Source organism: Macaca thibetana, chromosome 1, assembly GCF_024542745.1.
Source record: "Macaca thibetana thibetana isolate TM-01 chromosome 1, ASM2454274v1, whole genome shotgun sequence".
Taxonomy (NCBI): domain Eukaryota; kingdom Metazoa; phylum Chordata; class Mammalia; order Primates; family Cercopithecidae; genus Macaca; species Macaca thibetana.
In genome coordinates this window covers 213194-232814 of record NC_065578.1, presented here as the reverse complement: position 1 = coordinate 232814, position 19621 = coordinate 213194, and the positions used below count along the sequence as shown (strand labels likewise).

The 19621-nt window shown below is 64.9% G+C and overlaps 1 protein-coding gene across 5 annotated transcripts in view; it reads right to left on the bottom strand.

Moving 5' to 3' along the window:
* AGRN (agrin) overlaps window positions 1–16546 on the bottom strand; it is a 36978-nt gene extending 20432 nt beyond the window's left edge. For 3 of the 5 annotated variants that reach the window (XM_050785677.1, XM_050785686.1, XM_050785693.1), the window contains exons 1-3: window positions 16302–16546; window positions 14207–14468; window positions 153–200 (exon numbers count right to left, since the gene is read on the bottom strand). In XM_050785677.1, the coding sequence (XP_050641634.1) occupies window positions 153–200; window positions 14207–14468; window positions 16302–16499 (508 nt within the window). In that variant the 5' untranslated portion in view covers window positions 16500–16546. Of the gene's footprint in view, window positions 1–152; window positions 201–763; window positions 1355–14206; window positions 14469–16301 lie in introns of those variants that run through there. The other 2 variants (XM_050785702.1, XM_050785711.1) reach the window with 2 other exon arrangements.
* Between the last annotated feature and the right edge of the window lie 3075 nt (window positions 16547–19621).

Here is a 19621-nt window from a genome sequence, read left to right as displayed (position 1 = left end):
TGCAGACTCCCTGGACAGACCCAGGTGCCCTTGTCCAGCCTCCTCCGCACTCCAGACACACTCCACACATCTGGGGTGCACACCTCCAAATGGCCCTTGACTCCCAAGCGTGCCACAGCCCATCCAGGTCCCCCAAACTCAGCCCCACTCACCATCAGGAGGCGTCGGAGGCACTGGAGTAAAGTGGATCCCAGGTTTATCTGGAAGAAAACAAACCCCCAAGTTAGGCCCCTCTGAGCAGGCCCCTCCCTGTCCCATCCCTTTGCCCAGCCTGGAAAGGGGCACCCCTGCCCACCCACCTCCCTCCCCTCCCCATGGGATCCAGGCAGGGGTGCCGAAGGGTCCAGCCCTGGCCCCATGGGCTGGCTGAGGCCTGAGACAGAGGCCCTTGCTTTTCTCTGCCCCTACAGCCAAATGGTCATGGCCTGACTCCTATCAGATGGGGCCCCAGCCACAGGGGTGCAGGCAGGCCCCACTGCCCTGGAAGAGTCCACTGCAAGCCCCACCTTAACCCCAGCTGCCGGCTCTCAGTGTAGCCGGGTGCCCCTCCCTCCCCAGCTACCGCAGGAAGTGTTTCTGCAGCTTTGGGAGAGGGCCAGACCCACTGAGAGCCCAAGGACAGGCCTCCAGGGACCAAGGGGTCCACAGAGTGACCCATCCCATCCCCCTGAAGCTGCCAGCGGCGCCGCAGCCTCCGGCCTCTATGTGCAGGGACTTCGGGTTGGGGCTTGGCCAGTGCGGCGCCCCGCCCGTGGCCACCTACAGTTGTTGAGGAACAGCAGCACCGCGAAGCCGAGCGTGGCGGTGGCCAGCAGGATCAGGCAGGCGTTGCACGGGACCATGAAGCCTCGCACCAGCAGGGAGGCGCCACGCGGCTGCCGGGTGTCCCGCGCCAGCGGCAGCGGAGGCATGGCCCGGGGTTCCGGCTCTGTGCCCCACTCTCAGAGTGTGGGGGCTCCTCACGGGGTGCCCTTTGGCCTCTTCAGGGCTGCTCGCCCCATCCTGGGACCCCTGGGGCGGCGGACCGCAGCTGTGCCCTCAGAGTTCACCCAGTCACAGCCCTGGGGGTGCCAGGTCCCGGCTCCAGCCCTCCAGGCTCATCGTGGGAGGAGTGCAGAATTCTCCCGGAGTAGAAATCCCAAATGTGGGCTCCGAGGCAGGTGGAGGAGGGACGGGGAGCCCGCGGTCACCCTTGCTGCCCACAGCCTCCCCGGGCCGGCCGCCAGCGCTTGGTCTTCCCGGATCCCCGCAGGCCGGAGAGGCGGTGTGCGCGGCAGGTGCGCGGGGTCCAGGCGCCGAGAGCCTGGGCAGCTCCTGTCCCCGGCAAAGGCGGGAGCGGCGATGGGAGCGGGCAGGCAGGAGGGGCGGCCGCGTCGGGAATGAGAAGAAAGCGCCGCCTGGGAGGCCGCGCCGGCTCCTGGGCTCCCGGGCTCCCGCCACTGGGCGAGCACCGCCAGCTCCCCTCGTCCTCGCGGGGCTGGGGAGGTGAGTGAGGGGCGAGGGCGCCGCGGAGGGAGGGCGGGAGCAGAGACAAAGGAAGCCGCCTCCGGGGACCCCGGCGTCCGCGGGGAGTTCCAGAGGATCGGGCCGACGCGGACGGGAGAGCGCTGCACAAAAGGGAACGCCGGGCAGGCGGGGCCGGCGGCAGAGCTGAGGGCGCTCGGCTGGGGTTGGGGCTGGGGCTGGGCCCTGGATGGGGCCGGGACTGGGGCTGGGGTGGCTGAGGCTGGGGTCCGGGGTGGGCCTGAAGGCGCTGGGGCTGGGTCTGGGGCTGGGCCTAGGGGCTCTGAGGCTGAAGCTGGAGCCGGGGCTGGGACTGGGGGCTCTGGGGCTGGGCCGGGGGTGGGACTGGGGCTGGGGGAGCTGAGGCTGGGGCTGGGACTGGGGGCGCTGGGGCTGGGACTGGGGGAGCTGGAGCTGGGCCGAGGCTGGGGCTGAGGCTGGGGGCGTTCAACTGGGACCGAGACGGGGTCGGCGGTAGGGCTGGGCCGGGGGAGCAGGGTCGGGTGCTGGAGCGGAGGCGAGTATAGCCGGGGCAGGTCGCGGGAGGAGGAAGCGCCTGGGGAGCAGGAGCTGGGCCGGGCGGGTCCGCGCCCCGCACCCGCTGGGGTGAATCGGAGTCGCCGCAGGGGGGCCCGGGGGGCCGCGTGCGCCCGCGTGTACGCGTCGTCGTGCGTGTGCCCGCGAGTGTTTCTGCGCCCGCGGCCCCACCCTGGCGGGGCGTAGGTGGGGGAGGGCCCCAGGTGCGGGGCGAGCTGGAGGGTGGAGTGAGGTGAGCGGCCCAGAAATCGCCTCGCCCACTTTCCCCTGGGGATTGACAGTGGCTCCTCCAGTCGCCAGCGCCCCCGACTCCCGCGCGGGGCGGAGTCATGCAAATGAGCCCCATGCAAATTGCGGCGGGGACTCCCTGCGGGCCCGCGGGCCTGGAACGCCCCCGAGAGGCCGTTCCAGGAACGTCGGGGCCCTGACGTCACTGCGGCCCGGGGCGGGGGATGGGGGTCTCGGCCCATCTGGGACTCCTGACGCGGTAGTCCGGCGTCCCCACACCCGCCCCCGAAGGTCGCCCCTCTCCCTGTCCGCTGCCCAGTTGGGGGATCCAGGGATCAGCGAGGGGCCCGTCTGGTCCGGTGTGTGCACCACCCCTAGAGTCCATGGCAGGTCCGTCCACCCTGGAGGCCAGAATCCCTCGGCGGCGGCACCTCGGTCCCCCGCACACCCCTGGCCACCAGCAGCCTTTGGAAAAGACCCCTGCGCACCCATTACCCTGCCCTCCCCTCTGTCCCTGCAACGACCTACCCCATCCCCCAAGCCCCAGCTCCAGGAAAGCAAGGACCTGGCGCCTGGGCGCTTCTGCTCCGCCAGTCCCCTCCAGCACCGCAGACCAAGCCATCTGCCACACTCACTCTCACCACTCTGCAGACAACAGCTGCCAGCAGTCACCAGTGCCACCGCGTGGTCACACCCAGGTCTCACCTCAGTCCACCCCAGAGGACCCACTGCCCACACCTGCCTTCTTGGAGTCCCACAGTCTGGCCTGTGGGCCCCTTGACCCCATGGCCTCCATCTGGACTCTCCCCAACGCCTCCTTCCCTCCGGTGCCCTGTCTCACCCTCCTGGTCAGGCTCTTCCAAGGGCCCCAGCCAAATCCCACCAACCCCACCTTAGCTGGGAAGGTCCTGTCTTGCCAGTTCCCTCTCCTGGGACTCCTTTCCACCCCCCAGCCAGGGACCAGCACCATGCCCCGTCACCCAGACAGGAGGCCTCCACATCTCTGTGGCCCTGGAACCTGGTGTTCCAATGAAACCTTGCAGGAAAATCCACTCAGCCAAGGGGTCTCACCACCGCAAGCCACGTCCCATCCAGAGCAGCTGTCAAAGGAACCACTTGGAGACCCACCCCTGCTGGCCTCACCCTCTCCTCTAGGGGAGCTCCTACCCCGACCCCCCCCCCACCCCGCTGGACCTTGGCACTGTCCACACCAGGCTGACAGTGTCCCAGCAGCGCTGACTGTGGGTGCCCTGGGCAGGATCTGACTTTTTATCTCCCCAGCACAGGGTGTGGCCCAGGGATGAGAAAACCCAGCACAGGACTTGTTGTGCAGAGGCAGGTGGTTCACACACATTCCCCATTTCTCACCTCCCAGCTCAGAGTCCCAGGGGCAGTGCCAGGGTCAAACCCAGGCCGTGCTACCAGGTCACGCGCCAGACCGCCTGCTGCCACCACCTTCAGCCATGGGATCTCTTGGTGGGCTCTGCAGGAGGAGGACATGCAGGTACCAGGATGTGGGAGGGGCGGGGGAGCCCCAGGTACAGGCTGGCAGAGGGGACCTCAAAGACTGCCTGGGAAGTTTGCCCCCACACAGAGACCCTGGGATCTGCCAGCAAAGGGGGCCCAACAAGCTGAAAGTCACATGGGGGGGCCTGACTGGCCCAGGCCAACACTGGAATGAGGCTTAGGGCCCCTTGGGCTGGCCCAGGGGGAAGGGGAACCAGGCAGGCGGCCTGGCTCCACCCAGCCCCAGTCAGTGTCTGAGCCCCCCACAGAGGCCCAGATGCCTTCAGAAAGACAAAGGGCCATTGAGGCCCCAGGCCCAGCCAGGGAGGGGAGCTCAGGCGACATGAGCTATTTTGGGATCTTCAGACAAAATCATTCAGCTCTGACCAGCCCACGCAGGCTCATGTTCGGGAAAGAGGCAGGCATGAGCCCCCTGGTCCCTGAGCTCACACTCACAGCACCATGCACTGCACACACACACGGCCACACAATGGGTATTCCAGGCCTGCCCAGCACCACACCTGCTCCCTGACCCCCCTCAGCCCCCCGTTCAGCCCCACTGCCGTCTCCAGCCCCAGCCTCAGTCCTCCCCCCGCACCTGCCCGCATAGACATGGGATGTCCCCCTTCTCCCCCCAACTGCATAGATAGTGGATGTCCCCCCACCTGCCTGCATAGACTCTGGATGTCCCCCCACCTGCCTGCATAGACACTGATGGCCCCCCACCTGCCTGCATAGACACTGACGTACCCCCACCTGCCTGCATAGACACTGGGCGTCCCCCCACCTGCCTGCATAGACACTGACGTACCCCCACCTGCCTGCATAGACACTGGGCGTCCCCCCACCTGCCTGCATAGACACTGACGTACCCCCACCTGCCTGCATAGACACTGATGGCCCCCTACCTGCCTGCATAGACACTGGGCATCCCTCCACCTGCCTGCATAGATACTGGGCATCCCCCCACCTCTCTGCATAGACAATGATGGCCCCCCACCTGCCTGCATAGACACTGGATATCCCCCCACCTGCCTGCGTAGACACTGATGTCCCCCCACCTGCCTGCATAGACACTGACGTACCCCCACCTGTCTGCATAGACACTGGGCATCCCCCCACCTGCCTGCATAGACACTGACATCCCCCACCTGCCTGCATAGACACTGACGTCCCCCCACCTGCCTGCATAGACACTGATGACCCCCCCCACCTGCCTGCATAGATACTGGATACTGGATGTCCCCCCACCTGCCTGCATAGACACTGACGTCCCCCCACCTGCCTGCATACACACTGATGACCCCCCACCTGCCTGCATAGACACTAGATGTCCCCTCACCTGCCTGCATAGACACTGGATGTCCCCCCACCTGCCTGCATAGACACTGATGACCTCCCCCCACCTGCCTGCATAAACGCTGGGCGTCCCCCCACCTGCCTGCATAGACACTGGGCATCCCCCCACCTGCCTGCATAGACACTGATGACCCCCCACCTGCCTGAATAGACACTGGATGTCCCCCCACCTGCCTGCATAGACACTGATGACCTCCCCCCACCTGCCTGTATAAACACTGGGTGTCCCCCCACCTGCCTGCATAGACACTGGGCGTCGCCCCACCTGCCTGCGTAGACACTGATGGCCCCCCACCTGCCTACGTAGACACTGACATCCCCCCACCTGCCTGCATACACACTGATGACCGCCCACCTGCCTGCATAGACACTGGATGTCCCCCCACCTGCCTGCATAGACACTAGATGTCCCCTCACCTGCCTGCATAGACACTAATGTCCCCCCACCTGCCTGTATAGACACTGGGTATCCCCCCACCTGCCTGCATAGACACTGATGGCCCCCCACCTGCCTGTATAGACACTGGGCATCCCCCCACCTGCCTGCATAGACACTGACATACCCCCACCTGCCTTCATAGACACTGATGACCCCCCCACCTGCCTGCATAGACACTGATGACCCCCCCACTTGCCTGCATAGATACTAGATACTGGATGTCCCCCCACCTGCCTGCATAGACACTGGATGTCCCCCCACCTGCCTGCATAGACACTGATGACCTCCCCCCACCTGCCTGCGTAGACACTGGGCGTCCCCCCACCTGCCTGCATAGACACTTGGCGTTCCCCCACCTGCCTGCATAGACACTGATGACCCCCCACCTGCCTGCATACACACTGATGACCCCCCACCTGCCTGCATAGACACTAGATGTCCCCTCACCTGCCTGCATAGACACTGATGACCTCCCCCCACCTGCCTGCATAGACACTGGACGTCCCCCCACCTGCCTGCATAGACACTGGGCATCCCTCCACCTGCCTGCATAGACACTGACGTCCCCCCACCTGCCTACGTAGACGCTGACGTCCCCCCACCTGCCTGCATACACACTGATGACCGCCCACCTGCCTGCATAGACACTGGATGTCCCCCCACCTGCCTGCATAGACACTAGATGTCCCCTCACCTGCCTGCATAGACACTAATGTCCCCCCACCTGCCTGCATAGACACTGATGGCCCCACACCTGCCTGCATAGACACTGGGCGTCCCCCCAATCTGCCTGCATAGACACTGGGCATCCCCCCAATCTGCCTGCATAGATACTGGATGTCCCTCCACCTGCCTGCATAGACACTGATGACCCCCCACCTGCCTGCATAGACACTGATGACCCCCCCCACCTGCCTGCATAGACACTGGGCGTCCCCCCAATCTGCCTGCATAGACACTGGGCATCCCCCCAATCTGCCTGCATAGATACTGGATGTCCCTCCACCTGCCTGCATAGACACTGATGACCCCCCACCTGCCTGCATAGACACTGATGACCCCCCCCACCTGCCTGCATAGACACTGATGGCCCCCCACCTGCCTGCATAGACACTTGGCGTCCCCCCACCTGCCTGCATAGACACTGATGACCCCCCCAATCTGCCTGCATAGACACTGATGACCCCCCCACCTGCCTGCATAGACACTGATGATCCCCCACCTGCCTGCATAGACACTGATGGCCCCCCACCTGCCTGCATAGACACTGGGCGTCCCCCCAATCTGCCTGCATAGACACTGGGCATCCCCCCAATCTGCCTGCATAGACACTGATGACCCCCCCACCTGCCTGCATAGACACTGATGACCCCCCACCTGCCTGCATAGACACTAGATGTCCCCTCACCTGCCTGCATAGACACTAATGTCCCCCCACCTGCCTGCATAGACACTTGGCGTCCCCCCACCTGCCTGCATAGACACTGATGACCCCCCCCACCTGCCTGCATAGACACCCCCCCACCTGCCTGCATAGACACTGATGGCCCCCCACCTGCCTGCATAGACACTGATGACCCCCCCACCTGCCTGCATAGACACTGATGACCCCCCCCACCTGCCTGCATAGACACTGATGGCCCCCCACCTGCCTGCATAGACACTAGATGTCCCCTCACCTGCCTGCATAGACACTAATGTCCCCCCACCTGCCTGCATAGACACTTGGCGTCCCCCCACCTGCCTGCATAGACACTGATGGCCCCCCACCTGCCTGCATAGACACTTGGCGTCCCCCCACCTGCCTGCATAGACACTGATGACCCCCCCAATCTGCCTGCATAGACACTGATGACCCCCCACCTGCCTGCATAGACACTGATGGCCCCCCACCTGCCTGCATAGACACTGATGACCCCCCCACCTGCCTGCATAGACACTGATGACCCCCCAATCTGCCTGCATAGACACTGATGACCCCCCCACCTGCCTGCATAGACACTGATGGCCCCCCACCTGCCTGCATAGATACTGGGCGTCCCCCCAATCTGCCTGCATAGACACTGGGCATCCCCCCAATCTGCCTGCATAGACACTGATGACCCCCCCACCTGCCTGCATAGACACTGGGCGTCCCCCCAGTCTGCCTGCATAGATACTGGATGCCCCCCAGTCTGCCTGCATAGACACTGGGCATCCCCCCAATCTGCCTGCATAGATACTGGATGCCCCCCAGTCTGCCTGCATAGACACTGGGCATCCCCCCAATCTGCCTGCATAGATACTGGATGTCCCCCACCTGCCTGCACAGACACTGATGACCTCCCCCCCACCTGCCTGTGTAGACACTAATGTGCCCCTACCTACCCAAATAGATACTGGGCGTCCCACATCTTTGTGCAACATTAATTTTGTCCCTCAACCCCCACCCATACAATGGGAAGGCATGTTCCCCACACACCCACACGTGTTCCTGCGTGGATACAGGCACACTCTGGTTGGGCACCCACAGGTACTTATCCTGCCCTCAGAAGGTGAGGGTTGGGGCCTGGAGAGGGTGGAGCACTGGGGCTCTCTGGCAATTGGCAGGCTCCAGAGGGGCTGGGGCTCAGTTCCTTTGGAAAGGCTGGGCTGAGTATGGGTGCTGTCGGCCCACACACCGCACATGCACGCACACGCGAGCGCTCAGTGCCCCCAGCTCTAACCAAGGAAAACAGAGCTGGCATGGAGTGGTCAGTGCTCACAGGTGCTGCCAGCCAGGTGCAGGGGAGCGTTTCCCCACAGGAGAGGGAATGGCCAGCAGGGGAGACGGCAGCTCCGAGGCAGGAATCAGCTTGCTCCCAGCTGTGGGGTCATGGCAGCTGACGACTGCGTCCCAGACCTGTCTCCTGCCCGTGTCCACAGCCTCTTTCTCCCACCATTCCCTGCACAGACCTTCACCCCTCAATGCACAGCTGACTCCTGGCTTCCTTGGGAAGCCCTGTGGAGGTGCCAACAGTGAGTGTGTGAATGGGGAAGGTACTGATGATCAAATCAGTGAAGGCCAAGGTGAGCCCTGCTCACGCCCCACCCTCCTCTGGGAAGAGAAGGGGGCACAGCCCCTCCCCACCAGCCATCGTCGCCAGGGCCGCCGTCGGCCGGGTGTTTGTGTTTGCGCTTCTCCAGCAGGGGGTGCGTGGGAGCCTCCCACCTGCGGACACACAGGGGCTTCTCCTAGGGCCCAGTGCGAGGTGGCCAAGGTGGGCTGCCAAGGGGCAGGGCAGGGAGGCTCAGGCCAGCGACAGAGCCCCCCTCCCGACTTGACCATGCCTGGTCTGACTCCCAGACTGCCCTGCCACCCCCAGACAGAGCCCCATCTGGGCAGGGGTGGGCATCTGTGTCAGCCTCGAGGTTCAGCAGACATGTGAGGGGACTGTGACCCAGGACCCTCTCCTGTCCTCACTGCAGCCCCAAGGGACCCAGCATGCCCCTTCCTCTCAAACCTTCAGAAACCACACTGGTCATCTCAGAGGCAGCACCTGCAGAAGGTCCCGGGCCCTTTGCCAGACACGGGGCAGCCCGCTGGACGCAGCGAACGGAGGGCAGGAGACTGGACAACCAACAGCAAGCTGAGGCAAGACACGTGCACAATGACAGAGGCAGAGCCCAGCTCCCAAGGCCCCCAGGACAGGCCAGGGTCACCCACCACCAGCCCCACACCTGCAGCACCGGCCCGGGCTGAGCCCAGGGACACAGGGTGGCAAGAACGATGGCCCACTAGCAGAGGCTCCAGCCAGAATTCTGAAGTGCACAGACTGGTACATCTGAGGCTGCAGGCACATGCACACACACGCGTGTACAAACACACAAACACGTGCACACACGCAGGCCACACAGCTGGAAGCAGCCGGCTGCCTGTAGGACAGAGCGCGCCCCTTCTCCCACGCCTCTGCTCCGTGGGGGGACTGCAGGAGGAGGGGGCTGGGAGGGGCCATCTCCCTTTCCCAGGTCCCGCTGTGAGCTGCCCCTGGCAGGGGGCCTTCCTCAGAGGAAGTTCCCAGGATCTGCGCTGGGGGCAGAGGCCCCTTCTGGGGAGCTTCCCTCTGTGCTGGAGGCTCCAGTAGAGAACTGCCTCATCCCCTAGATCCCAGCCACCATCTTGCCACAGCCTGGGGGGCACACAGGACTGCTCCGAGCCCCAGTGCAGCCCCCCACAGGCAGGAGGTGCTCGGGCACTGAGCCTCCTCCTCCAGCGGGCGACTGTCCGTGGCACACTCAGCCCCGAGCTTCCTCTTTCTTATCTGTGAGGGGAGGTACCTCCTGGGACCCCGGGGTGTCCATCCTCAGGTGGGCGGGCCACCATGGTGTTTACATCTGCAGCCCCAGCCCAGCTGGGCCTCGGGGGGCCCTGGGGAGCCCAGTACAAGTGGGGAGGGGGTGCCAGAACTAGGACTGCAGGGAGGGGTCCGTTCCTGCCCCACCCAGGCCGCTGGTGGGGCTGTGGACTGGGGTCCCACAGGTGGAAGCAAAGCCCTGGGGGTGGGGCGTCTGCTTCTGCAGTTGTTTTCCACTCCCCTGCAGTGATGGGGGCCAGAGTCAAGCCTTCAGGAAGGAAGCTGCACGGGCCTGGCTGGAATGACCTCAGGCCGGACCTGTGGCCCCGAGGCACGGGCACCCCTCTCTAGAGCAGCTCCAACCTGCCTTCTGCAGGCTGTGGGGTTAATGATTCCCTCTCCTGATCTTGCAGGGACAGGAACCTGTCCTCGCCCTAACCTCCTTCTCCCCCACCTCGGCCTGGAGGCTGCAGCAGGTACCATCCCCACCGCCACCCACAGAGGCCCCACCAGAGCGGCTAGTGTGGGAGGGAGCCCAGTTCCAGAACAACCTTCCCTCTCCAGTCTGCAGGAACAATGGAGCCAGGGCTGTTCTCTGGGTGGGGAGTGAGGGGGTGGGGTGGGGTCTGGAAAAAGCCAACAGTTCTTTCCACCAGCTCAGCCCGGCCCTCTCAAAGAGGTCACCTCCACAGAACTGACCGGCCCAATTCCTCTACCCCTCCCACCACCTTGCTCCCTTTGGTTTCAGCCAGCAAAGCCCCCCCAGGCCAAGGCAGGGGCAAGCCCAGGTGAAGTCGGAGACAGGACAAGTCCATTCACGCAGGAGGGAAGCACCGAGCCCCGACTTCCCACCAGGAGCCCCTGGGTTGGGAGGGACAGAGGTGGGCCCTTCATCTGGCAGACCCCCCTCCCAGCTCCACGAGAGACAGAGGTGGGGCCCCAACTTCCTACCAGGAGCCCCTGGGTGGGGAGAGACAGAGGTGAGTGGGGAGGGGCAGGGGTGAGTGGGGAGGGGCAGGGGTGAGTGGGGAGGGACAGAGGTGAGTGGGGAGGGACAGAGGTGGGCCCTCCCACCCGGCAGACCCCTCCCAGCTGCAGGAGGGAGATTGGGGCAGCAGCCTCAGGCCCAGACCTGCCTGGGGGAGGGCCCGAGAGGGGCTCATGGGGTGGGGGTGGGGGAACCAGGGGGCAGGATGAGAACCTGGAGTCAGGAGGGGGCAGGAGAGGGTGGCAGGAACAGAGAAGCCCCTTCCCCACTCCGAGGGAGAAAGGCAGAGGAGTTGGGCGCAGGAGCTGGGCCCTGGGCAGGAGAGGGGGCTGGGCCCAGCCCTATGGGAGGTCCTCCTGCACCCCAGAAACCTCCCCCATCTCCTCGACTGCCCCACACTGAGGGGAGCCTGGTCTGGGGCTGCTGGGCCCCTCAATCCCAGCACCGATGCTGCCCCCGGGGCCGTGGGACTCTGGCCTTCCCCTAGGACTGCCGTCCTGAGGCCTAGACAGCTGGCCAGGCCGAGAGGAAGGGAGGGCGCGCAGGCCGGAATACAGGCAGGGCCGGGACTAGGCCGCCGGGACCCCGCGCTTCAGAGCTGGGCAGGGCTGGGCTGGGAAGGCGCCAGGCTCACTCCGACCCTGGCCCCCTGCCCTGTCCCTGTGCCAGGCCCCGGCAGGGGCAGACAACACTTCCTTTCTCTGTTCCTGGCTCCTAGCAGGGAGGGATGGGCCCCAGGCGGCCTGGCCGGCCCTCAGCCAGGAGTCCATCCTGGGGGCTTCAGGGAGGCTCTAGGACCAGCCTTCGTGAGGTGGGCTGGGAGGGCATGGGCAGTGCCCAGACAGGACAGGGTGGCAAGGGCCGGAGGAGTCGCCTGCTCAGCCACCAGCCTTGGGCAGCTAGCACTGCGGAGGCCAGGCCACTTCCCTGACAAAGCAGGGGCGGGGGACTCCTTCTAGAGGGAGCATGGGCCTCCCCCGCCCAAAGGTGGTGCAGAGGGAGGGACACATACCTGTCTTAGTTATGCCAGGAATGTGGCTCCCTAGGCAGAGAAGGGGGGAGGAGCCTTTCCTGAGGGCTGTCGACTGGGGGAGGGGCCTCGGCTGGGCAGGGCCAGGAAGACCCGGCAGCAGGGCCAGGTGAGAAACTGAGGAAAGAAGTCCTCGGTAGACCTGAGTCCAGGTGTGGTCCAGCAGCAGGTGCACCTCAGGCGGTGTCCGGGCAGGGGTGGTGAGGGGCGTGGCCTGGGAGGACGTGCCCTCCCTCACCCGGGGAGCGCGGAGGGACCTTGACCCCAGCATGGGGTTCCCCATAAAAGGTGGGACCCAGTGGTCCCAGGGGTAGCTTCGGAAGACTAGGGACTGCTCAGACATCATCCTGTGCCCCGGGAGGTGGGGTCAGAGTCTGACAGGGAGAGGTCAGCTAGCCTCAAGCCCCCTCCATCCATTTGTCCCTTCTCCAGCCAGGTAGCTCCAGGGACCTTGTCCCTCAGGGGTCACCCAGGGCTTCTGGAAGGCATTTACCCTGTCCTGGCACCAGTGCTCCCAGCCCCCGAGATATCCCTGGTCTGCTTCCAAAGCAGAGCCCCACATGTCCCACTGGAAGCTCCTGGGCTCCCCGGCACCTTCCAGTGGACCCCCCTCCTCATGCTGCTTCCCTCCTGAGGCTCCCCTCGGCCCCTGGCTCATCTGCAAGGCCCCTCCCATGACATTCTTCCCTGGCCCACCCTCCCCTGGCCAGCCCCACCCTCCCCTGGCCAGCCCCACGCTCCCCTGGCCAGCCCCACCCCAGGGGGGTTCGGTGGCCACAGCCCCTCCCAGGTGCTCCCCAAACTGCATACTGGCTATGGGTCCCAGGCTCCCCACCTGGAGCTTGTCCCTGGGCGTGACTGTGCACAGCTGGGCTAAGCCACACCCTCCTGGCAGGGGCTCCCCACGGACCCTCCTCCCAGCGCTCGGCTCTGCTCAGCCTGGGCACTCGCTCCAGAGCCAGGGCCTGGCATGCGTAGAGCTGCTTTGCTAAGACGCAGAGCCTCGTTCTGCCAGGGTGACTCTCCTGCCACATGCCCTATGACCTTACAGCAAGTCCTCGGTTACTAAGTCATGGACCCTCAGGCTAGACCCGCCTGGCTGTGGGGTTAATGATTCCCTGGATAGGAACCTGTCCTCGCCCTAACCTCCTTCTGCAGCCCCTCCCCAGCTCCCGACAGCCTATCCTGACTTCACAATGCCCCATCTTTTCCCCAGACCACAAGTGCCCAGAGGAGGGCCAAGGTTATCGTGTCCTTCCAGTGGAGGACCCAGGGGACCCGCCTCTGTGCTCCACTGCGGCCTGGACCCTGAAGGCAGCTTGGGGGCCACTGACCACAGGCTGGGGAAGAGGCCGCAGCACTCCCTATTTTGGGTGCCGCCCCTCCCCCTGCACAGCCCCCAGAAGGCAAGAGCAGTGGACAGTCTAGAACCCTACAAGGACCCCTCAAGAGCCAGGCTAGCGTCAGGGCAGCAGTTTCCTGCGCTTTCCTGCTGGCCAACGGAGCAAATCGAAGAGACAGGAAGTCAGGACCCTTGCCGTTGCCTTGGGGAGGAAGCATTCTCCGGACCCCCCACCGACACATCCCTTCCCAGGCAGCCATGAGGGAGCAGACAGGATGTGGGGGCGACGGGGACCTCCTATATTTTCCCTGCCACATTCCCCAGCCAACAATCTCAGTCCCCAACTGGGACTTGTCCTGGGGGAGCTGTCATGGGACTTCTGCCCCCCCCAGGCTGGGGTCAGGGAGGGCCACTCCTCGGCCATTCGGCAGAGCCATGGGAACAGCCAGCACTCTCGATGGCAAATCACGCACCCTCCAAATCCGCAGAAACCTTCACCGCACAGCCTCGCCCTCCCGCCTGACCCCCACGGCAAGGGGTGCTGGATTCATGGGCCCATCTAGACGGAGGTCTGGGCCAACACAGGCGCTGAAACAGCTGGGGACATTCACCTGTCCAGCTTCTCTCTAGAAGGGGCCTCCAGGAGGAAGTGTGGAGAGCTGGGAGGAGGGGAGGAGGCAGGAGGCCATCCTTTTGCAGGGCTGGGACTTGCCTTTGGCCCATCTTTTCGAGGGCCAAAGATGTCTAATGTGAGGGCTTGGAGATGCAGCTGGAGAGCCGGGGAGGGGCAAGCAGAGAATAAGGTGGGACACAGTCAGACCACAGGTCAGTCTACAAGACACCGTGTGCTGCAGCCCCCAGCAGAGCACGAAAGGGCCCCTCACAGCGACCCCTGCAACCTGTCCACCTTGGCCGCTGCCCTGACCCCCAGCGGCCCCCACGTGAGCCCCCCACCACGCACCTTCCACACAGAACTCCACCTCCTCCAGGTTTCGCAGAGTGATCCGCATGAGGCTGGAGTTGAGCATCAGCTCGTTCTTGTGGGCTGGCCACAGGTATGGGGGTGCAGGGTTCACAAAGAAGATCCTGGTGTCCCCAGTGGACACCTGGTTGTCACAGATGAGGGGGTCTCCGAAGCCGCTGATCACCACCTTGTTGCCGCCGTCCAGCAGGCTCTCCCGGGCCACCAGCTCTTTGCCCTTCAAGTACCGCCAGACCCGAACCTGGGATGGACATGGGGGTAGGGTGTCATTAGTCCTCTCCCGGCGAAGGGGCTAGACTGGGGGCTTTAGCTGCTCAGGACAAATGTCCACAGCAGATTCAAGCCCTGGGCAGAGATGTGGGGAGACCTCTGGGTCAGACTGCTGGGCGGAAGCCGGGGGAAGCACACGCTGGCCACCATAGCCCGTGCAGGAACGCTCAGAGATGCGTCACCTGTAAACATGTTCCCTCCCCCAAGTCACCATTTTCAGCCACCCCAGCTCCAGAAACGTCCCTATCAGTTAAGGCTGAATTTGGGAAGGGGGCCCACCTGGCTTGGGGTGCCTGCCTTCCACGTTCCCATCCTCTCCCCACCAGCCCACTGCTCAGGGCCCTCCTCCTGGTAAGCTTGGGCAGTGGAGAAGGGGGATGGGGCTTCAGGGTAAGGGGCCCTCTTGGCTCCTTGCGGCCCTGCGGCTGGGCTGAGATGCCCCTTCCTAGGGCTCCTACAGTCTGTGCAGTCAGGGCAGCCCGTGAACCACGAAATCAAGTTTGGGCAGCGCAGGGTGCCCCACCCTCCACCTTCTCAGCTCCTGGGGCCCTGAGGGCAGCTGCTCTGATGGCTGCCTGTGGTAAAACCTACAGCCGACCTGGTGGCCCTCACAGGGTCAGGGACCCACGCACTCCCCTGAGAACAAAGCCGGGAGAAGAAGCCCCTTCCTCAGGAGATCTGGGGGGCTGGGGCTGCCGGATGGGGGGAGAGACAATGGTTGGCCTGTCCACTGCGCAGCCCCTGCTGGGAGCCTCACGACTGCAGCATCCGCAGGGACCCCCTCCAGTTGCCTAGGCAGACCTCCTCCACGCCCCCCAACAGTAGGCTCCAGGAGGCAGATGACCCAGGCCGGGGGAGGGCCTGGTGGCTTTCATCGCCTTCCCCCACCCCAGCCACACCCAGGAGCAGCGGGGAGGAAGTCGGGAAAATCCTGCAGGGACCTGGCAAAGTGCCCTGGCCGCTGTGGAGGAGACGGGGCCGGCGGGGGAGCCCAGCTGTAGCCCGCACCGGCCAGTCTGAAAGAAACTGCCACCTTCTCCACCTCCATGGAGGGGAAACGAGACGATTTCTGGTCCCAGGAGGTGGTTTGGGGGGTACAGGGGAGCCGGGTCTGGGTTCCCCGAGCCCTTACCAGAAGATGGTGGGGGGCCCGGCGTACCTACCCCGGGGGCTCCCACAAGCATCTGAAGGAGAAGCCGGGCAAACTTCCCCTCCCCGGGCTGGGGAGCCCCGGTTCCCGCAGGAGCGCGATGGGGCACCGGCCCTGCCCCCAAGCACTCGAGGCCAGGCAACGGCCCCGCCCACTTCTCTGCTCCTGCACGCCCCCCCTCGCCACTGCGGCACCCCCCACCTGGCTCCTGGTTGGGGAGCTCAGGCTGTGAGCCCCTTTCTCTCTCCTGACCACCCCCTCTAGCCCTGGGAAAGGCCTCTGGGGAGGGGGACAAGCGGACCCCAGGCCCAGCCCCCGCTCCCCGCCCAGGCAAAGGCCCCTCGCCCCAGGCCCCTCTCCTTCTCCTTGGCCGGTGGGGAGGGCGTGAGGCAGCCGCAGTCCCGGGGCGAGGTGCACTTGTCTCCGCGAGGAGGGAGGGGGCGGCGGGCGGAGGACGGCGGCGGCGCAGCAACTTTCCCCGGCGCCCGCGAGTTTCCCGGGACCTGGCGACCCCCCCTCCCGGGGCTTGGCGGTCGCCAAGGGAGCCGGAGCGGGGGCTGCGGAGCGACCGGAGCTGGTTCCCACGGCCTGGGGCGGGGGTCCCGGCGGGGCGGCCGGCGTCGCGAGGGGAGGCCGGGGTCAGGGTGGGCGCACCTTGCAGGAGTACGTGTGCTGCACCGGGTCCACGTTGAGGATCTCCTCCACCGTCCCCGTGAGCACCACGTTCGCCTCCTCCTCGCGCCGCTCCAGCGCGCGCTCCGGGCACGTCCCGCCGGCTCCGGGCAGGACGCACGCGGCCACCACCAGCAGCAGCAGCGGCCGCAGCGGGCCCGGGCGGGACGGGCCGGCCATGGCGCAGGCGAGAGGCGGCGGAGGAGCGCGCGGGCCGCGCCGGGGACGGGACTGGACAGGACGGGACGCGGCTCCGGAGGCGGCGGAGCGCGGGCGGGCGGGCGGGCGGGGGCGGGGCCCCGGCGGCGCCCCTCCCCCTCCCTCCTCCCCGCCCCCACCCCTCCCCGCGCCCTCCTCCTCCCCCTCCCTCCCCCCTCCCCCGGCCCGCCCGGAGCCCTGCGACCCGCGCCGGCCGCGAACAAAGCCCCGGGACGCGGCGCCCCGCGCGGCGGTGGGGCGCGGAGGGGGCGGCCCGGGAGGGGCGGGGAGGGAAGGGGGGGTCTGGATCCCGCAGGCGCCCCTCCCCCGCCGCGGCCCCCCGGAAGTGCGGCTGCACCCGAGTTAATGCCTAATCTGGAGGAGACGTGACGGGACTGCCGAGGGGTTCCGGGCGGCGCCGAGCCGGGCGGCGGTGCTTACAGGCCGCCGGGAGGGTCCCCAGACCCGGGCCCGATACCGCCCCGCAGGCTGCGCCCCTCCCGCGCGGGGCCGGACACAGAGGCTCGGCCCGGCCCGGACCCCCGGGGCTGCAGCGAGGGGGCGGGTCCCGGCGCCAGGGCGGGCGCTGATTGGCCAGCATGGCCCGCGGCCCCGCCCATTCCAGTCCCGCCCCCAGGCCCCGCCGCGGGGAGGTGCGCGCCCCCTTCCGTCCCGAGGCGGCAAGCGCGGGTCCCGCCACGCCCCCTCCCAGCTCCGGGCCGGGCGCCTCTGCAGCTTGGCCTGGCTGGGTGCAGGGGGAAACTGAGGACTGGAGGGCCCAAGTGAGAGCCTGGCCTAGCTGAAGATTGAGAGGAGGGAGCGGAGGCCCTCTTTGTCCCCTCAGAACTGTGACTAGGCCGAGCGTGGTGACTCACGCCTGTAATCCCAGCATTTTGGGAGGCCGAGGCAGGTGGATCATGTGAGGTCAGGAGTTTGAGACCAGCCTGGCCAACATGGTGAAACCCCGTCTCCACTAAAAATACAAAAATTGGCTGGTGTGGTGGCGCACACCTGTAGTCCCAGCTACTTGGGAGGCTGAGGCAGGAGAATTGCTTGAACCCAGGAGGCAGAGGTCGCAGTGAGCTGAGATGGTGCCGCTGCACTCCAGCCCGGATGACAGAGCAAGACTCTGTCTCAAAAAAAAAAAAAAAAAAAAAAAAATTAGCCGAGGGACCGGGCACGGTGGCTCATGCCTGTAATCCGATCACTTTGGGAGGCCAAGGTGGGTGGATCACTTGAGGTCAGGAGTTCAAGACCAGCCTGGCCAACATGATGAAACCCCATCTCTACTAAAAATACAAAAATTAGGCCGGGTACAGGGGCTCACACTTGTACTCCTAGCACTTTGGAAGGCCAAAGCGGATGGATCAGGAGGTCAGGAATTCGAGACCAGCCTGGCCAATAGAGTGAAACACTGTCTGTACTAAAAATACAAAAAAAAGTTAGCTGGGCATGGTGGCAGGCACCAGTAATCCCAACTACTCAGGAGGCTGAGGCAGGAGAATCACTTGAACTCGGGAGGCGGAAGTTGCGGTGAGCCGAGATCGCGCCACTGCACTCCAGCTTGAGCAACAGAGCGAGACTCTATTTCAAAAAAAAAAAAAAAAAAGACAGGCGCCGGGCTCACACCTGTAATCCCAGCGCTTTGGGAGGCCGAGACAGGAGGATCACGAGGTCAGGAGATCGAGACCATCCTGGCTAACACAGTGAAACCCCGTCTCTACTAAAAATGCAAAAAAATTAGTCGGCCCTTGTGGCGGGCGCCTGTAGTCCCAGCTACTCTGGAGGCTGAGGCAGGAGAATGGCGTGAACTCGGGAGGCGGAGCTTGCAGTGAGCTGAGATGGCGCCACTGCACTCCAGCCTGGGCGACAGAGTGAGACTCCGTCTCAAAAAAAAAAAAATTAAAAAATAAATAAATAAAAAGGACTGGGCCTGTGGTGCCCCCCCTCACCCCAAGCTAGCTATGGATCTCTGGACCAGAAGCCATGAGGGAGGCCCCGCCCTGCTCTGCCCCCGTTGGGAGTTCAGGAGAGGCCCCTGGCTCAGTGCTTCACTCACCCATTGTGTCACGGGGGTGAGGTGGGGACCCAGACACAAGGCTGGAGCCAGGACAGCCCCTGCTGGGCACACGTGGGCACACAGTGGTCCTGGTGCAGCCAGACTGGGATCTCCCCACCTGGATATGGACCCCCACAGATGAGGGGGGGACTCTGCGTCTCCAGCTGGATCCTCCAGAGGGCTCTGAAAGCTGAGGTCCAAGTGCCCAGAGTCTGGACTCTGCGTGTCCCTCCATGCCCCATCCTCGCTGCGTCCTGGCCAACAGTTGGCTTCTGGGAGGCTCATTTAGCAAATTGGAGTAGGAGAGCTAGAGAAGGGTGCACCGTTGGGGGACGGGTGTAGCTTGTACTGAATTGGGTGCCCCCAACCTGGGACAAGCTCTTCTTCCTGGATGGTGTCAGCCTCAACTCCAGGCGCCCCTACTGCTGGCCACGGCCCCTCATTCACGCAGAGCCTTGAGGGGATGTGCTTAGCCACCCAGGCTGTCTTCTACAGCTGGCCCCAGTGGTGATGTGAGCACTCAGGACCTGTCTCTATCCCTCCTTCGCCCAGCCCAGGCAGGTGGAGCAGGCTGTGCAGGCTGGGCTAGGGACAGCTGAGGCCCCCAGCCCCCAGTTCCTATGGAGAGCCTGCCTCACAGCCCACTGGGCAGGCCCCAAGGACTCACCCCGCACAGCTTCCAGGGGCCCACTGGGAGCCTCCCCCGTAGCCTTTTGATTTGAGCAGGCTGGTCCCTGCCTAAGCTGTCTGCTGTCCCAGATGGAGGATGGGCAGGATGGGCTCCAGCAACTGTGTCTCTTTTTCTTTCCCTAGAAGTTAATTTCCCAAAGGGTGGGGAGAGCTGTCTTACTTCAGTTTGGTAGGGAGGAAGCTCCGTATTTTGATCCCTCGAGGCTGTAACTGCAAACCCTTATCCTTTCACTTGGCAACCAGGCCTGGTCACCAGGATGGACCCTGGGATCTCCCTCCTGACTCCTCCCGCCACTTCACTAGGGGTCTGAGGCGGACGCTGGAGGAGGGTCATGTGCAGACACAGAGGCAGCCA